A 24,304-nucleotide genomic window follows, 5' to 3' on the forward strand; every position below is an offset into this window, starting at 1 on the left:
GGATACAACGCAGCATCCTCCGACACTTCTGCCATCTACAATCCGACCCCACCACCCAAGACATTTTTCCATCCCGACCCCTGTCTGCTTTCCGGAGAGACCACTCTCTCTGTGACCCCCTTGTTCACTCCACACTGCCCTCCAACCCCACCACACCCGGCACCTTCCCCTGCAACCGCAGGAAATGCTACACTTGCCCCCACACCTCCTTCCTCACCCCTGTCCCAGGCCCCAAGATGACTTTCCACATTAAGCAGAGGTTCACCTGCACATCTGCCAATGTGGTATACTGCATCCACTGTACCCGGTGTGGCTTCCTCTACATTGGGGAAACCAAGCGGAGGCTTGGGGACTGCTTTGCAGAACACCTCTGCTCGGTTCGCCGTAAACAACTGCACCTCCCAGTCGCAAACCATTTCCACTCCCCCTCGCATTCTTTAGATGACATGTCCATCATGGGCCTCCTGCAGTGCCACAATGATGCCACCCGAAGGTTGCAGGAACAGCAACTCATATTCCGCTTGGGAACCCTGCAGCCCAATGGTATCAATGTGGATTTCACCAGCTTCAAAATCTCCCCTTCCCCCACCGCATCCCAAAACCAGCCCAGTTCGTCCCCTCCCCCCACTGCACCACACAACCAGCCCAGCTCTTCCCCTCCACCCACAAAACCAGTCCAACCTGTCTCTGCCTCCCTAACCTGTTCTTCCTCTCACCCATCCCTTCCTCCCACCCCAAGCCGCACCTCCATCTCCTACCTACTAACCTCATCCCACCTCCTTGACCTGTCCGTCTTCCCTGGACTGACCTATCCCCTCCCTACCTCCCCACCTATACTCTCGTCTCCGCCTATCATCTTTTCTCTCCATCTTCGGTCCACCTTCCCCTCTCTCCCTATTTATTCCAGAACCCTCACCCCATCCCCCTCTCTGATGAAGGGCCTAGACCCGAAACGTCAGCTTTTGTGCTCCTGGGATGCTGCTGGGCCTACTGTGTTCATCCAGCTCCACACTTTGTTATCTTGGATTCCCCAGCATCTGCAGTTCCCATTATCACTGATTCATACTTGGTGTATCTTTCTTTGTATTCTGTTAAACTATGTGGGCATTTTCATGCCACTGTGGCTAATTGTTCATAGTGTGTCAGAATTTTTGTTTACTTTTTTAAAAGCTCAGGTTTGTTTTAAATTGTATTTTCTCATTATTTTGGTCGCTTGATAGTCGTTCATTTTTGCTAGATGTTATGTACAGATTTTTAAAATGAAATGACCGGACTAAACATTTTATATGTATGCAAGATAATGCCGCCTTTTGCATAATATTGGCAGCACCTGACCCCTCTGTCTGTTTTACCCGAGTCTCATTGACTCTGAATCATCAATACAGAAGAGGCCTTTCTGCCCATCAAGGCCAAAAGTCCACTACTATCTGCACTCGGCTCATGGCCTTGAAATGTAATGACGCTTCAAGTGCTTGTCCAAGTACTCTTTAAAGATTGTGAGGTTTCCCATCTCAATTTCTCTCTCAGGCGATGCACTCCAAGCCCTTACCACCCTCTGGCTGAAAACGGTCTTTTCCTCAAATGCCATTTAAGCCTCCTTTCTTTTACTTGAAAATTATGCTCCATTTTTATTGGTCCTTTGACTCAGGGGAGTAGACACTGTCTATTCCCCTTGTCCATGCCCCACCTCTTATACACCTCAATCAGGTACCCCCAACCATCTGTACTCCATTGAAAACGATCTCATATCCATTTTCCGTTTGTAGCCGAAATGCTCCATCCCCAGCAACATCCTGGCGAACTCCTTGCACCCCTTCCAGTACAGTCAGATCCTTCCCGTAGTGTGGTGACCAGAACTGCACACAGTACTTAATCTGTGGCCTAACCAAAGGTCTGTACCGTTCCGACATGATCTCCCTGCTTTCAAAATCTATGTAATGACTGATAAAGACATGTGTCTTATTTGCCTTCTTAACTGCCGTATTAACCTGTCCTGCCATCTTTGGGGATCTGTTGTCAAGCACCTTAAGACTTAGGGGGCAGCATGGTGGCTGATTGGTCGACACTGTTGCCTTATCGCGCCAGGATCCTGCGTTTGATTCCACCCTCGGGTGAATGTCTGTGTGAAGTGTGCGCATTCTCCCCTGTGTGGGTTTCCTCTAGGTGCTCCCATTTCCTCCCATTGTCCACAGATGTGCAGACTAGGTGAATTGGCCATGCTAAGTTGCCCATAGTGTCCAGGGATGTGAGGCTAGGTGAATTAGCCATGGGAAATGTGGAGTTACAGGGATAGGGTAGGGGATGTTAGGTCTGGGTGGGACTTTTGGTGTGGACTTCATGGCCTGAACTTCATGGCCTGAACAGCCTGCTTCCACGATGTAGGGATTTTATGATAATCCCTCTTGTTCCTCTGAGCTTCATAGGTTTTTTTTCCATTCATTGTGTACTCCCTTATCTTGTTCCTCCTTCCAAAATGCATCACTTCTCACTTACTAGGGTTAAATTCCATCTGCCACTCATAACCAATTTGTTCATAGTCTCCTGTAACCGAATGCCTTTCTCTTCAATGTCAACAACCCGGCCAATCTTTGTGTCATCCACAAATTACATACCATCCCTCCCGCATTCTTTCTTACATCATTTATGAATATCACAAACAATAAAGGTGACCAGCATAATGGGACACCACTGTATACTGGGCTTCAGTCAACCGCTTTCTATCACTACTCTGTATCTTTTGTCACTAAACTCATTTTAGATCCATCTTGTCAAGTTATCCTGGATCCCCTGGGCTTTTACTTTCGTTATCAGTCTCCCATATGGGCCTTGGTAAAAGCCTTGCTGAAATCCATATAAACTACATTAACTGCTCCACTCTCATCCAAACACTTGGTCACCTCCTCAAAATTCCATCACATTTGTGAGGCATGACCTCCCTCTGGCAAAACTACTGACTATCCCAATCAATCCTTGCATCTCTAAATGGAGATTCATTTCCTTTTTCACTATTTTCTCCAATAGTTTTCCTGTTGGGATCAGGGCCACTGTAATTTCTCTTTGACTCTTCCACCTGTATCTGCAGCCAGTGTAACACTTGCTGTGTGAATAGTTATTATAATTCTGTTGTGTTCTGTTAAATGTATTTACAAGTTTGTACAAATGTTCAATTTCTCAGATTATGCAGTTGAGATAACTTAATTGAAGTCGCAGATAATTAAATAGCATGTTATGTATATCCAAGGTCTGCATAGTTACTGTAACCTATCTTAACAGAATTTTCCCCTTCCTTCTACCATCCAGGGTAGATCACCTGTACGCATTCTTTGTTCAGTGGTCACCAGAAGTATATGGGAAAGATGCCAAAGACCAGGGATTTGTGGTGGTAGAGAAGGATGAACTGGAAATGATTGACAATTTCTTCAGTGACCCAATTCCTAAAAGTTGGGAGGTAGGCTATATTGGATAAATGTGTTTCAAATTTCTAAATGTCAATTCTTGCAAGGTTTCCTTTTTCAGTTTATAATTTTTTAAAAATCCTTGCCACTGGAAATCTGATATATGCTGTGCACGGTAACTACCAAGGTATGTGCATTGAAACAATATCAAATAATTTTTCTGTCCTATGTTTTACAGTTGCTTTCTTCACTGTAAAAGTTTTATGGTTACTCGCATTTTAGTATAATTTTGTGGTTAAAATACCAATAATGGAACATAGAGAACATGGAACTTTCTTTAAGTGCCTAATTATGGGCTGTTAAGACTGAATTTCAGTAAAGAGTCAGAATATGACGAGAACTGAATTTGTCATGGCAGAGTTATTGTTGAACTCATAGAAAGGTGTATCTTTATTGACCTATTTGAACAAGTCACTTTTAAGGAATAAGTAAGGGTTTTATATTTGCTGTAGATTTTAGGAGTAGCTATTTTATTGTGTAGAGTCCAACATTGCCTGAAATAGATCGATGTGTTATGTAATATTGAGAGATGAAACATGCTCAGCTTAGCTTTTTGTTAGGCTAATGGCAGATGAAATTCTGTATGGTTAGTTTTACATCCTCTAATTTTTTTTGTTTTCATGGTTTACATTGTACTGGGGTTTAGGTATTTTAACAAGGTATACTATTTAGGAGATATCTTTTTGAAATTGAGTAAATCACTGCCAGAAATAGAATAATTCTGGTTGAAGACAAGTTCCTACATATAGAAATGAGTATGTGAGTTTTCATTCTCAGCTATCCAGCTCGGTTCATGTTTGGATAGACAAATTGTCAACTTCTCTACAACTGCAGATAGAATAATCTAATCAAACAATTGTTAACATCTGCAGGCTGTAAAGTTGTTTTCTTTTAAAAGTAGCACTACAGTTGCCTAGTTATCCTGTTAAAAAAACAAGTGTTCTATCACTATACTTTTTGTAAGGAAAGCACCGTTTAACTTTCAAACAGCATTCATCTTTATTTTAGCTGAGAAGCGCATATCCAAAATAAAACAAAAAAAATCAATACCATCTAGTAGATATGACTGTAATGCAGACCAAATCAAGCTGGTGAAATCTTTTATTCATTGTTTTTAGTGGTATTCCCAAAGAATTGTGGGATTGAAATCATAAGAAAATTAATTTGAAAGCAGCAGTGGTTTGTAAAAGAAGTGGTTCAATTTTGGGCATAGATAGATAGAACATTACAGCACAGTACAGGCCCTTCGGCCCTCTGTTGTGCCAACCTGTCATACCGATCTCAAGCCCATCTAACCTACACTATTCCATGTACGTCCATATGCTTATCCAATGACGCCTTAAATGAACCCAAAGTTGGTGAATCTACTACCGTTGCAGGCAAAGTGTTCCATTCCCTTACTACTCTCTGAGTAAAGAAACTACCTCTGACATCTGTCCTATATCTTTCACCCCTCAATTTTAAAGCTATGCCCCCTCGTGCTCGCCGTCACCATCCTAGGAAAAAGGGTCTCCCTATCCACCCTATCTAACCCCCTGATTATTTTATATGTTTCAATTAAGTCACCTCTCAACCTTCTTCTCTCTAATGAAAACAGCCTCAAGTCCCTCAGCCTTTCCTCGTAAGACCTTCCCTCCATACCAGGCAACATCCTAGTAAATCTCCTCTGCACCCTTTCCAAAGCTTCCACATCCTCCTTATAATGCGGTGACCAGAACTGTACACAATACTCCAAGTGCGGCTTCACCAGAGTTTTGTGCAGCTTCACCATAACCTCCTGGTTCTGGAACTCGATCCCTCTATTAATAAAAGCTAAAACACTGTATGCCTTCTTAACAGCCCTGTCAACCTGGGTGGCAACTTTCAAGGATCTGTGTACATGGACACCGAGATCTCTCTGCTCATCTACACTACAAAGAATCTTACCATTAGCCCTGTACTTTGCTTTCCAGTTACTCCTACCAAAGTGCATCACCTCACACTTGTCTGCATTAAACTCCATTTGCCACCTCTCAGCCCAGCTCTGCAACTTATCTATGTCTCTCTGCAACCTATAGCATCCTTCGTCACTATCTACAACTCCACCGACCTTAGTGTCATCTGCAAATTTACTAACCCATCCTTCTATGCCTTCATCCAGATCATTTTTATAAATGACAAACAACAGTGGACCCAACACTGACCCTTGCGGTACACCACTAGTAACTGCTCTCCAGGATGAAGATTTCCCATCAACGACCACCCTCTGTCTTCTTTCAGCAAGCCAATTTCCGATCCAAACTGCTATATCTCCCACAATTCCATTCCTCCGCATTTTGTACAATAGCCTATTGTGGGGAACCTTATCGAACGCCTTGCTGAAATCCATATACACCACATCAACCAGTTTGGTCACCTTCTCAAAGAACTCAATAAGGTTTGTGAGGCACGACCCTCCCTTCACAAAACCGTGCTGACTATCCCTAATCAATTTATTCTTTTCTAGATGATTATAAATCCTATCCCTTATAACCTTTTCCAACACTTTACCAACAACTGAGGTAAGGCTCACTGGTCTATAATTACCAGGGTTGTCTCTACTCCCCTTCTTGAACAGGGGAACCACATTTGCTATCCTCCAGTCATCTGGCACTACTCCTGTAAACAATGACGAGTTAAATTTCAATGCCAAAGGCTTGGCAATCTCCTCCCTGGCTTCCCAGAGGATCCGAGGATAAACCCCATCCGGCCCAGGGGACTTATCTATCTTCACACTCTGTAGGATTTCTAATACCTCTTCCTTGTGAACCTCAATCCCAACTCGTCTAGTAGCCTGTACCTCAGTATTCTCCTCGACAACATTGTCGTTTTCTAGAGTGAATACTGTTGAAAAATATTCATTTAGCACTTCCCCTATCTCATCTGACTCCACACACAACTTACCACTACTATCCTTGATTGGGCCTAATCTTACTTTCATCATTCTTTTATTCCTTAAATACCTATAGAAAGCCTTAGGGTTTACCCTGATCCTATCCGCCATCAACTTCTCATGTCTCCTCCTGGCTCTTCTGAGCTCTCTCTTTAGGTCTTTCCTGGCTACCTTGTAGCCCTCAAGTCCCCTAACTGAGCCTTCACATCTCATCCTAACATTAGCCGCCTTCTTCCTCTTGACCAGAGATTCCACCTCCTTCGTAAACCACGGCTCCCGCACTCTACAGCTTCCTCCCTGCCTGACAGGTACATACTTATCTAGGACACACAGGAGCTTTTCCTTGAATAAGCTCCACATTTCTAATGTGCCCACCCCCTGCAGTTTCCTTCCCCATCCTATGCTCCCTAAATCTTGCCTAATCTCATCGTAATTGCCTTTCCCCCAGCTATAACTCTTGCCCAGTGGTATGCACCTATCCCTTTCCATCACTAAAGTAAACATAACAGAATTGTGATCGCTATCACCAAAGTGCTCACCTACTTCCAAATCTAACACCTGGCCAGGCTCATTACCCAGAGGTTGGTGACTTGACAGAAAAAACGTACAGGAATCCACAATTAATGCAATCATTAGATGATAGACAAATGAAACAGAGTAGATGCATTAGGTTGGCAATTAGCAGAAAGTTATTAATACTAATATAAATTAGAGAAGATGGGTTTGACTATACATTAGAGGATAATCATTCTTCTTTTTTTTTGGCCAAATCTCTGTTTGATTATTGCCAGTGAAATTTGTCATTATTTGTCATTATATTTTGTTACATACACTTTCGTGTAGTTGCTATTTGTGGCACAGTTTGGCTTGATGGAGCAAATTGTAAATTTCATTCCCAACACTATCCTCGTTTTAAATTTGAAAATATTTATATTCATGAACAAAACACAGCAAATATCACAGACATTTTCTTCAGTGTCCTTTTTAAGGATTTCGAAAATTATTATAATAAATGTCCACAGCTAATGTTAAAAGCTTAAGTCAGTTGACAAAGGATGAGGAGAAATAAATGAGAGATCGTAAGGATGCTCAGAGCAAAAGGCAAAGGGAGCAGACAAAGAGTTTTTATTTTCACAGGTAATTTTTGGTGTGGCACCTTATTAAAAGCACATAAAAATTGAAATGCAATGTATTTACCAGTTTGATATTATTCACAGCTTGTTACTTTCTCAAAGATCTCCAATAAATCAGTTAAACATTATTTTGCTTTCACAAGACCATGTTGATTCTGTTTAATTGCTGTTGAATTTCTCCATGTGCCCTGTTTTAACATCTTTAAAAAGTGTCTGTCTTTCAGACAATGTCACATGTTAAACTAAGTAGCCTGTAGCTTCCTGCTTTCTTTCTCCCTTTTTGAATAAAAGAATTACATTCGTTATCTTCTCATCCAATGAAACTTTGCCTGAATTAAGGGAATTTTGGAAAATCAAAACAAACGCCTCACTAATCTCACCTAACCACTTTTTATGAGACCCAAAGACAAAGTCTGTTAGGATCCAGGATCCTATCAGCTTTTTGCTCCAACTATTTGCTGACTAATAGTTGCTGAAGGTCCAGGGGACCATAGGGTTGTTCTCTCATTAATGAGAGATGACTTGTGGTGAGCTTGAGGATCATCATGCCTTAGGCAAGGAGTGAGGTTGAGTAGGTGGGAGTCTTCATGGTGACCTCAGTGAATTGGACCTGCACTACTGGCCACACTCTGCATCGCAAACCAGCCATTCAGTCAACTGAACTAAACATTCCTGTTGTTAAGTCTCACTTATCAGGTGATTATAATTGTTTTGATTTCCTCCCTCCCTTCTATTTCAGATTTCAGCTATTTCAGGGACGATCCTTATTTGCAGCTTTTTCTGGGATATTACTTGCTTGAACTGGCATGTAACATATGTGGCACACAAATGCCAGGGAATCCCCATCTCTGCCATCTACTAGGTGCAGATTAGGCGCCAGATGGTAAAATCTTCACATGTCTGGATGAGGGCACACCAGCAGCAATGGAGACACTCCACCGTATCCAGTGCAAGATAACCCACTTGATTAACAATAATTCTACCTTTAACACCCCAATTTCATGATGCACAGCAGCAATTTAACAGACCTCTCTCAAAAAAATCTCCCAAACTGTCATCTTGTAAATCAACAGCCTAGAAGTAGCAAACACCATCCACAAATTCCCCTCCAGACCACACAACATCTTGACCTCAAATTATGTTGCTGTTGTTTCATGGTTGACAGCTCAATAATGGAACTCCCCTCCTGACAACTCTGTGGGTAACCGTACACCCCTAAGTACTGCAGCAGTTCAAAAAGGAAACTTTGACCATCACTATCTGCAATTAGAGATGGGCCATAAATGTGGGGTAATGAATGATGCTTGCCTCCTATGAAATAATTTTTTCAATTTACACAGCGAAGTCAAAGAAATAAATGACTAGATAAGTTGATCAAGACATCACAAAAACCTCTTTGCTTCTTTTCCGTGCAATCTAATGTATAGATGAGCCAAGCAGTTTTGTTAACTTGACTGAAAGATTGTCAAGATGTCCAAGGTAACATTTTCTCAATGAGCCTAAGTTTTATTTGTTAAAGTTTTACAGAGGCCTTGAACCCATGACCATGTAACTCCAAGATGAGAGTGCTACTATTAAATCTAGTTGACACCATTCTTACAGCATGTTTGGTGGTGAAATATACCCATAGAACAAAAAAACATGTTGACACTAATTTGAGTAAAATATATGATACATTCAGTTATAGACAGTAAGGGCAGAGCATGGAAGTTTGAGGGATGAGTTTTGATGATCACTTTTGTTAGTTTCAGCTTTTTGTTTCCTCCCTGATACCATAACAAGTTTCATAATCTTACACCTCTACCTTGAATGTTATTAGCATTTTCCAACTGGGCACTTTACATCCTTCTGGATTCAACATTGAGTTCAACAACTTCAGACCATGAAATATGACCTCCATTTTGAATTCACTGCATTGGAAGACTTCATGAAACTATAGGATACTGAGGAGGCCTAGATAGAGTGGAAGTGGAGAAGCTGTTTCCACTAGTAGGCAGAACTAGTAATGGGATATCCCTCATTCTGTGATTATGTCCTCTGGTCCTGGATTTAATATGCATTCAAATACATTGTAAATCATTATAGCCCAAACACTGATTCCTGTGGCACTTCACTAATTCGAGATTGCTATCATGAAAATGTCCTCTAATCCCAACTCTTGCTCTTTTATTAGTTAGCCAATCCTTTATCCATGCTAATATACTACCCCCAACACCATGGGCTCTATCTCATTAAGTAGCCTCACATCAGTACCTCATCAAACACCTTCTGAAAATCTAAAAGTTAATTCCTTGTCCTGCTTGTTACCACCTCAAAGAATTATAATCAATTTGTCAGGCATGATTTCCACTTTGTGAAACCATGTTGACTCTGCTTGATTATGTTATATATTCCTCAGTGTTCAGTATTGTATCTTTTATTGTGGCAGTAACATTTTCTCAATGACAGGTGTTAAGGCTCACAGCTGGTTGCTTGTCTTTTTTTAAAATTTTTTTTTGTCATTCGTTCATTCATGGAATGTGGTTCTCACTGTCTGAGCCAGCATTTATTGCCTATCCCTAGTTACCCTTGATAAAGTGGTTATGACCTGCCTTATTGAGTCACTACAGTCCATTTGCTGTTGGTAGACTCTCAATGCCATCGATTAGCACGTTACTGGATTTTGACCCAGAGACACTGAAGAAAAAGTGGTATATTTCCAAGTCAGGACAGTCACTGGCTTGGAGTGGATCTTGCAGGTGGTGGTGTTCCCTCAATTCTTCTGCTGTTGTCCTTCTAGATGCAAATGGTCATGTGTTTAGAAAGAACTGGCTAAGGAACCTTGGTGATTTTTTGCAATGCACCTTTATAGATGCTCCATATTGTTGATAATGAAGGGAGTGAATGTTTTTGGATGTGGTGCCTGTCAGGCAGACTGAATGGTCTTGGAAAGCAGCAAGTTTCTTGGGTGCTGTTGGAGCTGCACTCGTCAAGATAAGCTGAGTATTCCATCACATTCCTGACTTATGCCTTATAGAAGTGGACAAGCTTTGGAGAACCAGAAGTTGAGTTACTTGCTCCAGTAATTCTGGTGTATAGTCTTTTCCTGTAGTCACACTATTTATTCCTATTCAGTTTCTGGTCAGTGGTAACCCCCAAGATGTGGGGAATTCAACAATGTTAGTGCCTTGAGTGTCGAGGGGTGATGGTTAAATTCTGTCTTGATGGAAGTGGTCATTGTTTGGCAGTTATGAGATGTAAATTTGCTTACCACTTGTTCCAAATCTGGATATTGCCCAGGTCTTGCTGTATGTAGGTATGGAGTGCTTCAGTATCTGAGGAGTTGCGAATGGTGTTGAACATTGTGCAGTCATCAGCAAGCATCCCACTTCTGACTTTTATAATGGAAGTTGTTGTGTACTTATGTTAGTGTGTTGGATTGTGAATTTAAAAGTGTGATCACATCATGTCATTGACATCAAATGCCATTTTGGATGGAAAAAGCTTAGTCCAGCTTGCTCTCTTGTAGAGTGAGCACCTTGTGTAATAAAGCTCTTGTATTAAATGTGCTCCCCCAGTCCTCTTTCAAATGTTGCAGAGAGAAAATCACTGATGGAGATGGTTTAGCCAAGGACACTACTCCGAGGAACTATTGCAGAGATGTCCTTGAGCTGAGATGAAGGGTCTCCAACAGTCACAGCCGTCTTCCTTTGTGCTATGTATGTCTCCAACCAGTGGAGAGTTTTCCCTTGATTCCTGTTGAGTCCAGTTTTGCAAAAGCTCCTTTACGCTACTCTTTGTCAAGTGGGACCTTGATGTCAGAGGCTGTCACTCTCATGGCCACCTCTGGAATATAGCTATTTCATTGATCAGGAGCTGAGTGGCATGATGAAACCCAAACATAGAGCTACTGAGCAGTGATTGCTCTGTTGATGATACCTTCAATTACTTTACTGATGACAGTAAATGATGTGTGGACTAATGACAGCTTACTGCAGCAGTAAACAGTATCTATCCCCTTACTTACACTGCCATTTTCTCCTACTGCAACATTTATATTCTTTTCCCCTCATTGGAATGGCTCCATGTACCATGATGCCATGTGAGTTTGCTCATCCTCACTGATCTCATTCATACAGACTGCAAGAATGTTGTAACTGTTGGATAGTTGGAGGTGTCTAGGCTTGTCAAATGCTATACCCTGGGTCCCTATACCTGGAACACCTACAGGTACACCTCATTGCTGCTTTGAACAAAGTGTCCAGGTAGCTCATAGAATCATAGAATCTCTACAGTGTGGAAGCAGGCCATTCAGTCCATTGAGTTTACACCAACCCTGTGAAGAGTATCCCACTTTTCCCATTGGCTAATCCATGTAGCTTGCATGTTCCTGGACACTATGAACAATTTATCATGATCAATCCGTCTAAATTATATATCTTTGGACTGTGGAAGGAAAACCCAGAGGACACCCATGCATTCACAGGGTGAATGTATAAACTCTACACAGTCCCCTGAGGCTGGAATTGAACCTGGGTTTTGTGCTGTGGGGCAGCAGTGCTAACCACTGAGTCACTGTGCTGCCTAAACTCACCCCTTCTATGTTGTGTAATTTCTGCTGCTCAGACATCAGCTGCTTGACTTGTGTCGGAATAAGTTTGGGCCACAAGCAGTAACTACACATCTGCATGTTCTTGATCACTTTAGTACCCAGCAGCTCCCCCACATACTACAGTAGTAATACATGTTGTGTCATGTCATCACCATTGTATTTAATTTAATAATTATTTGCTCTGGTATCACTGGTCTTTACCATTGAAGGCTCCCCTGCTCTTTACTTTTCATTGTAATTATTTTATTTACACCAGTATCAATCTTAGACTTAAACTATATTTAAGGGAGTAGAAAAAAGTGGCTAGAGATGTAAATACAGATTAAAGACCCGCCTTTTACTATATAACTAGAAATACTCACCAAGCACACTTGCACCTTCTTATGGTTCATGCTGTTGTCTAGCACTGGCCTCAGGCCAGGTAGACCTCTTGATCTGCATTTTTTTTACCCTTCCCATCTCACTTGCTTGAGTGTTAAGGATTGAAACACCTCTTTTTCTCTTCCTCCGCTTCCCCTCCTGAAGTGCTTAACTCCAGCACCTATTCTAAACTGCACTTTCAAGTGCTAAATTGCACTCAATTAACTACTTGTATATGCTCTAAGATTAAAGCCCTACTTGAGTCACTTAATGAGAATCCAGGCTCAGTGTATTCTTAATCAAGCATCCCTTTCACTGGATAACTTGAACAAATTTAGGTCAACAAATGATAAATACCTAGAGTTAAAATTAAAAGTAACCAGTTTCTACATGTCACTTCCTATATGTATTTCAAGTCTATTTGATAAAGCCTGTTAATGGTTGCGCAATTGAGCGTGACCTCATTTTATAAGCAGTTTTTTTTGGAAAGTCATGCACAAGTAAAATGGTTACCTGGCAATTGAGACAATGTGACTAGGTCTATATACAAGTCCCTGAATGTTTCTTCAACGAGATATTCCTTGCAACTATGGTCCTTATCAAAAGTGTTATAATACAAGCTTAAACTCCAAGGAGATGTGAGCAGAGCAACTTAGGCACTCATTTTAAGAATAAGTTCCTTCCCTCCCAGTCCTTGTTTTAGTGTATAATTTTATGATAAATGCTATTGGCAAAATTCATTCATATTATGCATGTTAACATCACTGGACATTTTTGAAGTAAGTTAATCTGGAAAAGACTCCCAATTGGAGAACAGGCTTCTTAAAAGAGATCATTAATTCAAGCATACAAGTATAATTGTTTACCAATATGGCATTAAAATATGTAGCGTCACATTCCTAATGCATTCTTTCACTTACTGATTATCAGTTCTACTAAGCGTGCTCAAAGCCTTGAAGTTGAGAGATTGGGGTTCAAAAACTGTTTTAGGATTGGAACACAATGTCGATTGGTACTTCACTGGAGTTATGGAGTAATTTTAAAAAGGCTCAATAAACTCATTTTATTTCTTTACTGTGGGGATTTGAACATTGGGGTCAAATTCATAATTAGAATTTTTAATCCACGAGAACGAGTCACACAGTTGTAATAATGAGATTACAAGGTGTAGAGCTGGATGAACGCAACAGGCCAAGTAGCATCAGAGGAGCAAGAAGGCTGACGTTTTGGGCTTAGACCCTTCTTCATGGTCTAGGCCCAAAACGTCAGCCTTCCTGGCCCTCTGATGCTGCTTAGCCAGCTGTGCTCATCCAGCTCTACACCTTATTATCTCAGATTCTCCAGCATCTGCAGTTCCTACTATCTCTGACGCATCTGTAATATTTATTTTGTCTCTTTCATTGATCACTCTTGATTTTGCCTGATTTTTATTGATACTGGGGTGGCTTGGTAATGCAAGTTTCAACTTGAAATGCATGCAGGAAGTGACATGTAGAAACTGACTACTTTTAGTTTAACCCCGACAGGAATATACCATTTCTAGAATTGAATTCGCTCAAGCTTGTGGTTCCACATGCATAAAAAGGCAAGAGTTTAAAAGAAAAACTTGGCATAAATTGCTGTAGAATTACTCTTGAGAAAATCAATCAAGTTTCCAAGACCTGGCCTATCCATCAAAGAATGTGCATTTTTTTCTAAATGTTGTCATGACATGAAGACTTGAAACAAATTGCTGGCTTTAAGAATAGCTGATGGATAACATTTACTTTGAATCCTTTATAAGATTATCCAGTGTAACTTCTTAAAATTGTAGTCATCATAGGGTCACTGATAGGAAACATTTAAAACTTGTTCAGAAAATTAGCAAATTTTTATTCACCTATTTTACTTGTGCTAAAATCTCACTCCAAGCTATTTGAAAAAACTATCCTGAAATGTTTTTTGTGTAAATTTTATTGTATTATTCTATAAACTATTTGTATCGTGCCTTTGTGCTGCAAATTTTAACTTGTGGCAAGATGTAAATGCAGGGGATTAAATCATCTGTACACATCGTTATAAGATTTGAGATACTTTAACTCCTGGACATTGTTTAAATTGCCCATAACTTCTGCCAGAAACTGACAGGCAGGACTCTAAATTGATTGGTGGGAGGCTGATGGGTGTACCTCTGGCATCTGGGAGATTTATCAAATGTTTCCAGCAAGGTAATTCATAAATGGAACAGCTAGGGAAATCTGAGGTTGATTCAATGGAGGAAACCTATTTTGTGAAGCTACAGAATCCAGCCCCTCCCCCAACCTCCATTTCCTGGACACCAAAAGCTCTTAAAGTAGGGCTTGGAAATGTTTGTATGCATCTTCTCTAATCTGGAAGATTCCTGCTAGCACTTTGCAGTTAAGATAAAGACTTTGTGAATCTTAAGCCAGTGATTGCAATAACATCTATGTTCTGCCAATATCAACGCGATGCAGACGTAGGAATTAACGTGGGCCAATGCTCATTTGGGTTAGCAGTCATGTTGTGTATGAATTCAGCTTAGTTAAAATCGGTGGGTCTTGTGGGAGATCTTTGTACAAAATTCCACAACAACCGCCCCTTCATTTTGGTCCCACATGCACCTTACAAGAGGAAGACGAGCAGTTTTCTAAAAAAAAAGCCCCCTTCCATTTGCCCAAATTCCAAAAGTTAACAATCAATGGCAATTCCTGCATCCAAATCCAGGAACAGCGTGCATTTTCCTATGTTTGTTCGAAGTGATGCAGGCAGCATACAGAGGCTACACATTGTGCTACTTTAAGTGATAGCGATGAAAGCACTGCAGAGTGATTGCACGAACTATAGTAAAGTATACAGCCACTTAAACTTGTTTCGACTATTTAAAGACATGACTTGAGTAATTAAAGACATGATGCATTCTGGTTACAGTAGAAGCTGAAGTGGAAAACTTAGTGCAACAACAGGCCAGAGAGGACCAAGGGTTTTAGATGCTTCGCAGGATAACAACAAGAGGAGAGAGCTGTCCTTTCCTCTTGAGATTAGGAGGCCCTACAAAAATATACGAGAAAGGTGTGGAAGAGAATGGAAGAGGCCTTGTCGTAGTCAGTGCCCTCAATCAAGCCGCAGAAGTTTAACGATGTCATACAAGTAGTCGAGGGCAATCTTGCATACCATATCTCAGCCAATTGGTTTTCCAGCATAATCTACTGTTCCTGGCTTAGATAAAGGTGGAACTGCTCCCTAATGTCTTTAGGCGGGTAAGCTGTCACGCTGGGGGCTTCTGTTCTCTGTACCCAATTTCCTCCTCCTTTGAAATGCTTATCTTTTTTGCACCTGCTCCATCTCCTGTCTGCAGCCTGAGGGGAGCTGCAGTTGAAACCGCTATGACTAAGTGGTGTGCACAGAGCCTTTGCTGTGGCTCAAGCTGCCATTTTTCTCCTAAATTAGCACTGCCAAATTTTACAACAAAATGTTTGGGTACTATTAAACATATTTGGATTTAAATAGAATTTTGGTTTTAACACAATGTATGCCTCCATATCAGAGATAATGGCGACTGCAGATGCTGGAGAATCCAAGATGACAAAGTGTGAAGCTCGATGAACACAGCAGGCCATGCGGGATCTCAGGAGCACAAAAGTTGACTCTGATGAAGGGTCTAGGCCTGAAACATCAGTTTTTGTGCTCCTGAGACACTGCTTGGCCTCATGTATGTCTCCATATGGTTGGTATTGGCGTTGGCTTGGTTTGTTGTTCAAAAGTAAATTGGTTTTGGTAGATGGATATAAAAGATGATTTAGATTCCGAAAATGTAAAACCAAACTCGAGTGGTAAAATTTCACTGAAATAGAAATAATTTATAATTTCGCGAAAACCTTGAATAGAGTATCACGTTTATAGAATAGCTAAATAGAAACAAACATTGGATTGCACTGCATTCCCAATCGATCTGACAATGTATTATGCAGGGCGTAAAAGAAGGGAAGGGAACTTTGGCGAGTTTGCAGTTTTGTTTTATGCAAAGAGCATGTTTTGTTTCTGAGCAAAACGAAAGTTGCTATGCCTGAATGGAAAGTAGCACATCATGCCAGAACAGCCAATCAAGTACACTGTAACATAGAAGCACTCACCCTGTAAGCAGTTAGAGGCAGTTTATTGCAACTTCCAAGTGATCAACCAGAGTTTTGTGGAAATCCACGTGCAAAAATGAGGGGCACTGGAATGCCAAGTAACATTAGAATTGTATTCAAAGCACACGGAGATGACGGATCCTTTGCACAGGTCAGTCATGTATCCTCCCTTCCTTCAATTAATTTGGTTTCAGATTTTTTTAAAGCAGAAAGATTTCTGGAAGGGATTTAATAAAGATTTACGGAGAAATAACTCACATTACCGTGACGAGATTTTTTTGGTAAAAATTTATACAGTAGTTTTTCTTTGCAGCTCTCTTTTATGTTTAAAATTGTGCAACAATTACCTTGAGCTGTATTTCCAGTTTTTCTTTAAGCAGTCCTTGTTGTTTTGCAACCATGGGCTTAAAATGAGGATAAAGAGATCATCTGTGTGAACTGTAGATTTTAAAAGTGCTATGTAAATTTAGCTCTTTCTGTATACTTCTAAACAAAAGTCATCTGCTTTCTTAACTTGATGCACTATAGTAACTTAATTTTTAATAATTACAGCGTTGTTTTTGTGTTGAGGCCTCTGCCTATGCATTATCAATATTTACTTAGATGTAAAGAATCCCTGAATGCCTTTCCATGAAAAAAGAAGTGTGTCTGATCTGTTGTTAGAAATTGATTTAAGTAAAATTATGTATTCACCATTTAATAACTTGTATTATTTCTGATGTAATAAAATCAAATGATATCGTATCGTGCATCCTTTCAAATATTTAAATCCTGTTGTTACTCTGTCTACAAATATATGGAATGAATCTTTTTTTGTGAATGTTGGTTGCATCCCGACTTTGGTCACAAAGAAGACGTAGGTATTGACTGTCATTTACATAAATTCAGTGGTGGAAACTACCTGGAAAATTCATAAATCTTCCTTTGGATTTAGAGCATTAAATTTTGTCTAATTTTCTTCACTTGTTGCTTATTAATGCAGTCTTATTAAGCTCTGTAATCTCGTTTAATTGTCAATCTCTGAGAAATTGAACTGGGTGTGTTAGCAAGCGAGTTGGTGATCATGCTAAGCCTAAAGACTGTTTGGCTGACAACAGTTTAAAGCATACTGCCACAGAATTGATGGATAGTAGTCAGAACAGAGTCGGTTTTCCTTTGAGGACACTTGAGGATAGGGAATTTTGAAAAATTCCTCAAATATTGTAATTATTTTACAGATCATCACCATTGAGGAAGCAAAACGACGCCAGAGTGTTGGGAGTTTTTACGAAGAAGAGGCAGAAGATCTGCAGCCTGTTCTTACAGACCCTAGTGAACTGTTGGAGAGTTTCCACATTGAACAGGTATATGAACACACTATAGTGGCTGTAGTGTTTTGTGTATAGAGAAATCCACTAATGAAATCTTTTCCTCTCATCAGCTATCACAACACCTTCCTGCAAGAACACAGGGATATGCCTGGCGACTTACATACAGTACAGCAGTTCACGGAACGAGCTTAAGGACACTTTACCGGAGTTTGGCTGTTATTGATACTCCTGTCCTCCTTGTTGTCAAAGATATGGATAACCAGGTAAATAAATTATTATCCATCTATTTATGGAAGTAAGCAAGTAAATATAATTGATGGAACAAATAGTTTATACGTTTGATCAGTTCCATATTTTAATCATGGAATAAATACATTCCTAAACCCAAGATTGCATTCTCTTTGCAGATATTTGGAGCATTGGCATCGCATCCTTTCAGAATAAGTGACCACTGTTTTGGTACAGGTGAAACCTTTCTCTACACATTCAATCCACAGTTGAAGGTAAGCTGCAGCATGTAAACATTTTAGAGTGTTTGGGTAGTTGAGAGAAGTTCTGACAAAATCACTTCTAAAATGAACCCCTCCTTTAAATTTCGAAAGTTGTTGAAAAATTCACTGGATTTATACCATGTTTTGTTAAATGTCATCTATTCAACTTAAAGGTTCTGAAAATAAACTTGGTGTTACTGTTTTGTACATTTTTTTTGAATGAAGAGAGGAATTCTTACAGGCATTAGGGAAAGGATCAGAACTCTTTTATTAAGTTCTTATCGTGTTAACATAGTATGAATTATGCAGGAACAGAAAACATTTAGCTGGGTAGCTAATGATAGGCATATCATTAGCCTTGTCTGTGTCTTGTGTATTCCGAGAACAACTGCGTGTTTCCAAATTCAATTCTCCAGTATAACGTGTTTCTGACTGAAACATTTGCAGTTTGTATTGTGCAATAACTTCACATTTTGGAATTTCTAAACAGCTTTAACTAGTGAATAATTGCAAGTACATTTTGCAGTATTGCCTCACTATTAGTACCATGAATATAAATTTAATATATTTAATTCAATAGATATTCAGATGGAGTGGAGAAAACTCTTACTTCATTAAAGGAGACCGAGATTCTTTAGAACTAGGTGGAGGCAGGTATGTATCCACTGGCTACACTAATCTTATTATTTTAATTACTAAAGCTTATTTTTAATTTATTCATGGAATGCAAATGATGCTGGCTAGGCCTTCTTGAAGGGTAGGGTGCAGAGAGGACAGTAGGTGATAATCATCACATGGTTTCTTTGCCCATGTTTGACTTAACATCATGGGACTCTGGTGGCCAAAATCCATGTTGAGGATTCCCAGGACAACTCCCTGTTGACTGTATGTCACTGTGCTACCAACTGTAGCGGGAGTAATGGTGATGGTAGTGTCTGGCACATAGTCATTGTCACAGAGTAGGCTCCTATGACAGCTCTCCTCATTTCAGCCTAAGTGCCCTGATATTAAGAAAGAGAATTTTTGTTTTTTCCAGTGGTCCTCCCACTTTCCCTCATTTTAGCCAGTTTTGTTCAATACAACTGATTGGTTGCTTAGCCATTTCAGAGAGCTTGTAAGAGTCAGCCACATTCCTGTAGTTCTGGAGCCCACATGTAGGCTAGACCAAATGAGGATGGCAGATTTTTGCTCCCTGCAGGACATTTGTGAGCTGTATGATTTTAACGAATCCATTAGATTAACTTTTAATTCCAGATTTAATCACTGAATTCAAATTTCACAATTTACTATGTTGGGGTTGGAATCCATGACACCGATTATTAGCCTAGCCCCTCTGGATTAGTAATCCAATGATATTATCATTGTGCCACTGTTACTTATAAACACATCTGGAAGTGTCCAATATAAACTTGAGACTGAATATTATTATTATGTTTAAAGTTTTTTTGAAACAAATGATGCAACCACAATATTGCTGTTGATGGTTTTAACTAAAAATGAATCACCTCATGATATGGTAACAATTTAACATCAGTAGTTGCGCAGTATGGAGGCTTGAATATCTTTTTTAATGAGCCCCATCACTGCTTTACACCACATTAATTTTAGAGTGTATTTTATTGGCCATTTGATAAGCTGGAATTCTCCAAAAGTGAAGGAATTTGATTTTTTGGGAAGACCGTTAGTAAGAGGATTTTATAAAGGGAAAAAATTGTACCAAAATATGTTAAGAATTCCTCAGTTATGGAATGTGGGATGAGTTTTGTCCTTATCAAAGTACAACAGAATTGTTGCCACTTTTTAAAGCTTTTTACCGTCCAAGCTTAATATGCTCCTCCAAAAGCCAGTGTTGATGTCTCCTCTCCTACAATCCCTAAGCATCAGTGCATTCACAAAATCTTCCACTTTTATACATTTAGTGTCACTGTGAAAATCCTTGAAAATTTTGCACCTTGTAACTGGATAGTTAACTTTGTAATCAATTCATAGTTACAGCTGCACGGAATGTTATCCGTTACGATACAATATTTTTATTCCTTCAAAGCTTTGCTCATAATATTTTATCTTCTAATTCCAATTATCTTTAATTTCGCTATCTGAAAACTTGAATGTGAAGGGATGAAATGCCTTTAATTCCTCGTTTCCAGTCTTAACAATAATTCATTGTAATTGGCTAATAACCTTATGAATCATGGCTGCTGTACATCTGTATATATGATATTGGGAAAGAAAATACATACCGAAGAGGTCAGTGTGAGCAAAAATCAAAAGAACTGCAGATGCTGTAAATCAGGAACAAAAACAAAGTTGTTGGAAAAGCTCAGCAGGTCTGGCAGCATCTGTGGAGGAGAAAATAGAGTTAACGTTTCGGATCCGGTGACCCTTCCTCAGAAGCCTGAGGAAGGGTCAGCAGACCCAAAACATTAACTCTGTTTTCTCCTTCACAAATACTGCCAGACCTGCTGAGCTTTTCCAGCTTATCATTGCGAACAGTTTTCTTAAATCAATATTGAGCACTATTTTGGAGCTGAAGGAACACAGCAGGCCACGCAGCATCAGAGGTGCATGAAAATTGATATTTTGGGTTGGGACCCTTCTTCAGAAATGTTTTGGAGCTCACCATGAAGTCCAGCTCAATGCTATGAATAAACACACACAATTAACACAAAATTTACTGTAAACAATTTTTATGATCCTAATTTTTTAATAATCTCCATTTCAGTGGCCATTTTGGCTTATGGCTTGATGCAGATTTATATCACGGACGAAGCAACCCATGTAGTACATTTAACAATGAAACACTGTCAAAAAAAGAAGACTTCATTGTGCAAGATTTGGAAGTGTGGACATTTGTATAAATTTGCTAACTTTTTACCTGTGCCACCTTGATTCTGCTGTTCAGCTCACTAGCTGCCTTATATTGCGTCCAGTGCTCTCAACATACTGTAAAGGAGCATGTATCTGAATGCTTAAGCTGCAATTTAAAGCGGAGCTATAAAGGAGGTTACAGGCCACAGCTTTCGAGCAAGTTGATCTTTGCACTGCAACTTGTTTGAGATTCTTACATCTGCATTCCATCATGTGCTAGAAGAAGACAGTTAAGTCTGTGGAGTCATCTGATGGTTTTTCAGTGTGAAAGAGGAACAAAAGAAGACTTACCTTCCAAATGCTGTGCGCTAGCCAGAGTGGCTTGCTGTAAAGTACAAGTACGACCAAAGCCATGGTGCAAGATGGTGCTTTTCAATTTAAGGGAATAGTTAATACAAAGCAGTTTATGACTGCACAATGCATGTTGACGGCACATCTTTCAGTACTAGTATATTAGTTTAGTCTTTTTAATTGTTTAATGTCGTTACTTAAAGTCGTAACTGGAATGTTTAATATTCTCTAGAAATGCTTATTTGTTTTCCAGCAAATTGAAGTGAATATGTTGAAAAAGTGATAATCCTGGGACAGAGAGAAAATATTGTAATTATGCCAGGATCATTCCTATATTATCGTACAGTACTTTAATGTAACTTTTATATTTGTTTTTGGTTGCATTAAATGTTTTATGCCCTGTACTTAGGGTTGGTTTTGTATCGGTGCAGGCACTGAACGCCATGTTTCAAATTTTTGTTTACACTTAGAAAAATGATTATGTAAAATAGTTGTTTCTTGTGTATGTACTTTTGCATTTGTTTAAACATTCCAATGTCTTAAGGGTATAAAGGGAACTGGTAAGCGCACACAAGGAATATCAAAGCACTTTGAAAGAAATGGCAGGAGCTTTTGGCACCATATACAGCTGGAATTGTAAATAGTCAAGACTATTCATACATTATTTTCCCTTCATTTTAGTCAATTAAAGTGCATTTTGTGCAACAAAGTATGGTGCAAAAAAAGTTTTGATTTCTGGATCATTTTGGTATTAAGTAGTTGAACAGATTGTAAAGAAACGTCATCAAACTTTTCAAGATGCTTAGAATATTTCAAATGCATGTTTGTAGGGTTTTTCCTTCTGGATCAGATATTGAAACATTAATATTAAAATACCGTTTCTACTTCTGATCAATAAAAATTCTGGAACAAGAACTAACTAAAGAAACATTTCAATATGAGTTAAAGTCCTAGGTTTTTAGCAGTTGTTTTCACATATTTGGCTGTTGCGAAGGTCTTTACGAATATCTGAATAGAACATTAAATGTTTCATCAGTTTGTTTTTTAATAAGTTTAGCATTTGATATGTTAAACAATAGCTTACAAATCATATATTTAATACATTATACCTAGTATTATGAAAACAAACAAATTGTATCTGAATTCTGTACCTGTGAATGTCATTATTAAGAATGTGTACTGTAACAGTGTTGCAGTAAACCAAATAAATCTATGTACTTGAGACCATCTTAGAATGGATGATTTGTATCCAAAGGAAATAAGTTGATTACTTCTATTTCTCGAGTATGAACACATATTGGTTTAAAAATGCTATCTATTGAAAACTTTGTTTTTGAACTCCCAACAACCTATATTTCGATTTTTGAGATTTTCTCCAGTCCAGCCATTCCCGAATGCAGATTTCATATCCTGCACAGTCAGATTACTTTACTTTATCTTGCCTAATATCTGGGCAAGAGACACCAAGATCCTGGTTTATAGAATGCAGCACTTGTAACTCTGCAAACCATTGACTTCAGGGAATCAAACATACTGCATTTGGTTACCCTGTAGTGGACTTGATGCTCACTTTGACTGGGTCAACCCATGGGCTCTAAACCACTGAGTGATTTTATTTTCATGAGAATGATGAAAGGACAGGAAATGTGTAAATTCACAAGCTTAAATAAAATGATCACACTTCTCACATTATTTCTCAACTATAATTTTAAAACAAGCTGTTTTAATGTGCAGCAAACTATTTTAAACATTGTTTACAACCCTCTTAATAATTTTGTCATGCCTCAAATAAAGTTGATAGTTATTGAATTAAAGAGACAATACCAACTTCCATTTGTACAATCTCTTCAATGATAAAATGCTGCAAACTTCTTAACAGCATTATGATAAAGCAAAATATTAATGTGGAAAACTAAGGTCAGAGGGTGGCAGGAAGGAATGCAAAGAAATAGCCTAACAAAGTACCAGTGGTCAAGACTAGGTGCCACAAAGAGAACAAGCTTAATAAAGGCTCTGTATCTGAATGTATGTAACATATATAATAGTAAATTAATAGTGCACATTGAAATGAATAAATGTAATCTGATAGCTGTAACAAAGACATGGCTGCAGAATTGGGATTTGGTGTTAAATATTGAGGTGCATATGACATTAGAGAATAATAGGGAGCTAGGTAAAGAATGAGGTATAGTACTTTCAAACAGATGGTATTGATGCAATAGTTAGAAATAACTTTAGTTCAGGAGATCATACTGTAGAATCTGCGTAGGTGGAGACAAGGAGTAGTAGTTGCGGGGGGGGGGGGGGGGGGGGGGGAGAGAAAAGTCACTTGGAGTAATGTACAGACCTCTCAAACAGTAGCCAGCAGGAAGAATAATTCTTTGTGTTGGGTGCTTGTGATAAAGTAATGGTAATAATAATGATTGAGTTTAATCCATACGCACACTGGTAAAATAAGATGGATAATACTCCAGTGGAGTTCATAGAATGCTTTTGATAGTTTCTTAAAGCAGCATATTCTGGAACCAACCAGGGAGCAGTCTAGGCCCGAAATGTCAGCCTTCCTGCTTCTCTGATGCTGATTGGCCTGCTGTGTTCATCCAGCTCTACACCTTGTTATCTCAGAGAACAAGTTATATTGGACTTGGTATTGCGCAAGAGGCAGGATTAATTATTGACTTCAGAGTGAAGGCATCTCGGTAGCAGCATAATCAACATGATTAAATTTTACATCCCATTTGAAAGGGAGAAGAGTCAGTCCAAG

At 39.3% G+C, this 24,304-nt stretch overlaps 1 protein-coding gene across 8 annotated transcripts in view; it reads left to right on the forward strand.

The window, feature by feature from the left end:
* Positions 1 to 22,762, forward strand: part of LOC125452606 (nuclear receptor coactivator 7-like) — a 113,793-nt gene extending 91,031 nt beyond the window's left edge. For all 8 annotated transcript variants that reach the window (XM_048531237.2, XM_048531242.2, XM_048531239.2 and 5 more), the window contains 6 exons: positions 3,301 to 3,448; positions 17,798 to 17,923; positions 18,001 to 18,153; positions 18,298 to 18,393; positions 18,962 to 19,035; positions 21,104 to 22,762. In XM_048531237.2, coding sequence (XP_048387194.1) covers positions 3,301 to 3,448; positions 17,798 to 17,923; positions 18,001 to 18,153; positions 18,298 to 18,393; positions 18,962 to 19,035; positions 21,104 to 21,239 — 733 coding nt within the window. In that variant the 3' untranslated portion in view covers positions 21,240 to 22,762. The remainder of the gene's footprint in view (positions 1 to 3,300; positions 3,449 to 17,797; positions 17,924 to 18,000; positions 18,154 to 18,297; positions 18,394 to 18,961; positions 19,036 to 21,103) is intronic.
* The last annotated feature ends 1,542 nt before the right edge of the window (positions 22,763 to 24,304 follow it).

Source organism: Stegostoma tigrinum, chromosome 4 (genome assembly GCF_030684315.1).
Source record: "Stegostoma tigrinum isolate sSteTig4 chromosome 4, sSteTig4.hap1, whole genome shotgun sequence".
Taxonomy (NCBI): Eukaryota; Metazoa; Chordata; class Chondrichthyes; order Orectolobiformes; family Stegostomatidae; genus Stegostoma; species Stegostoma tigrinum.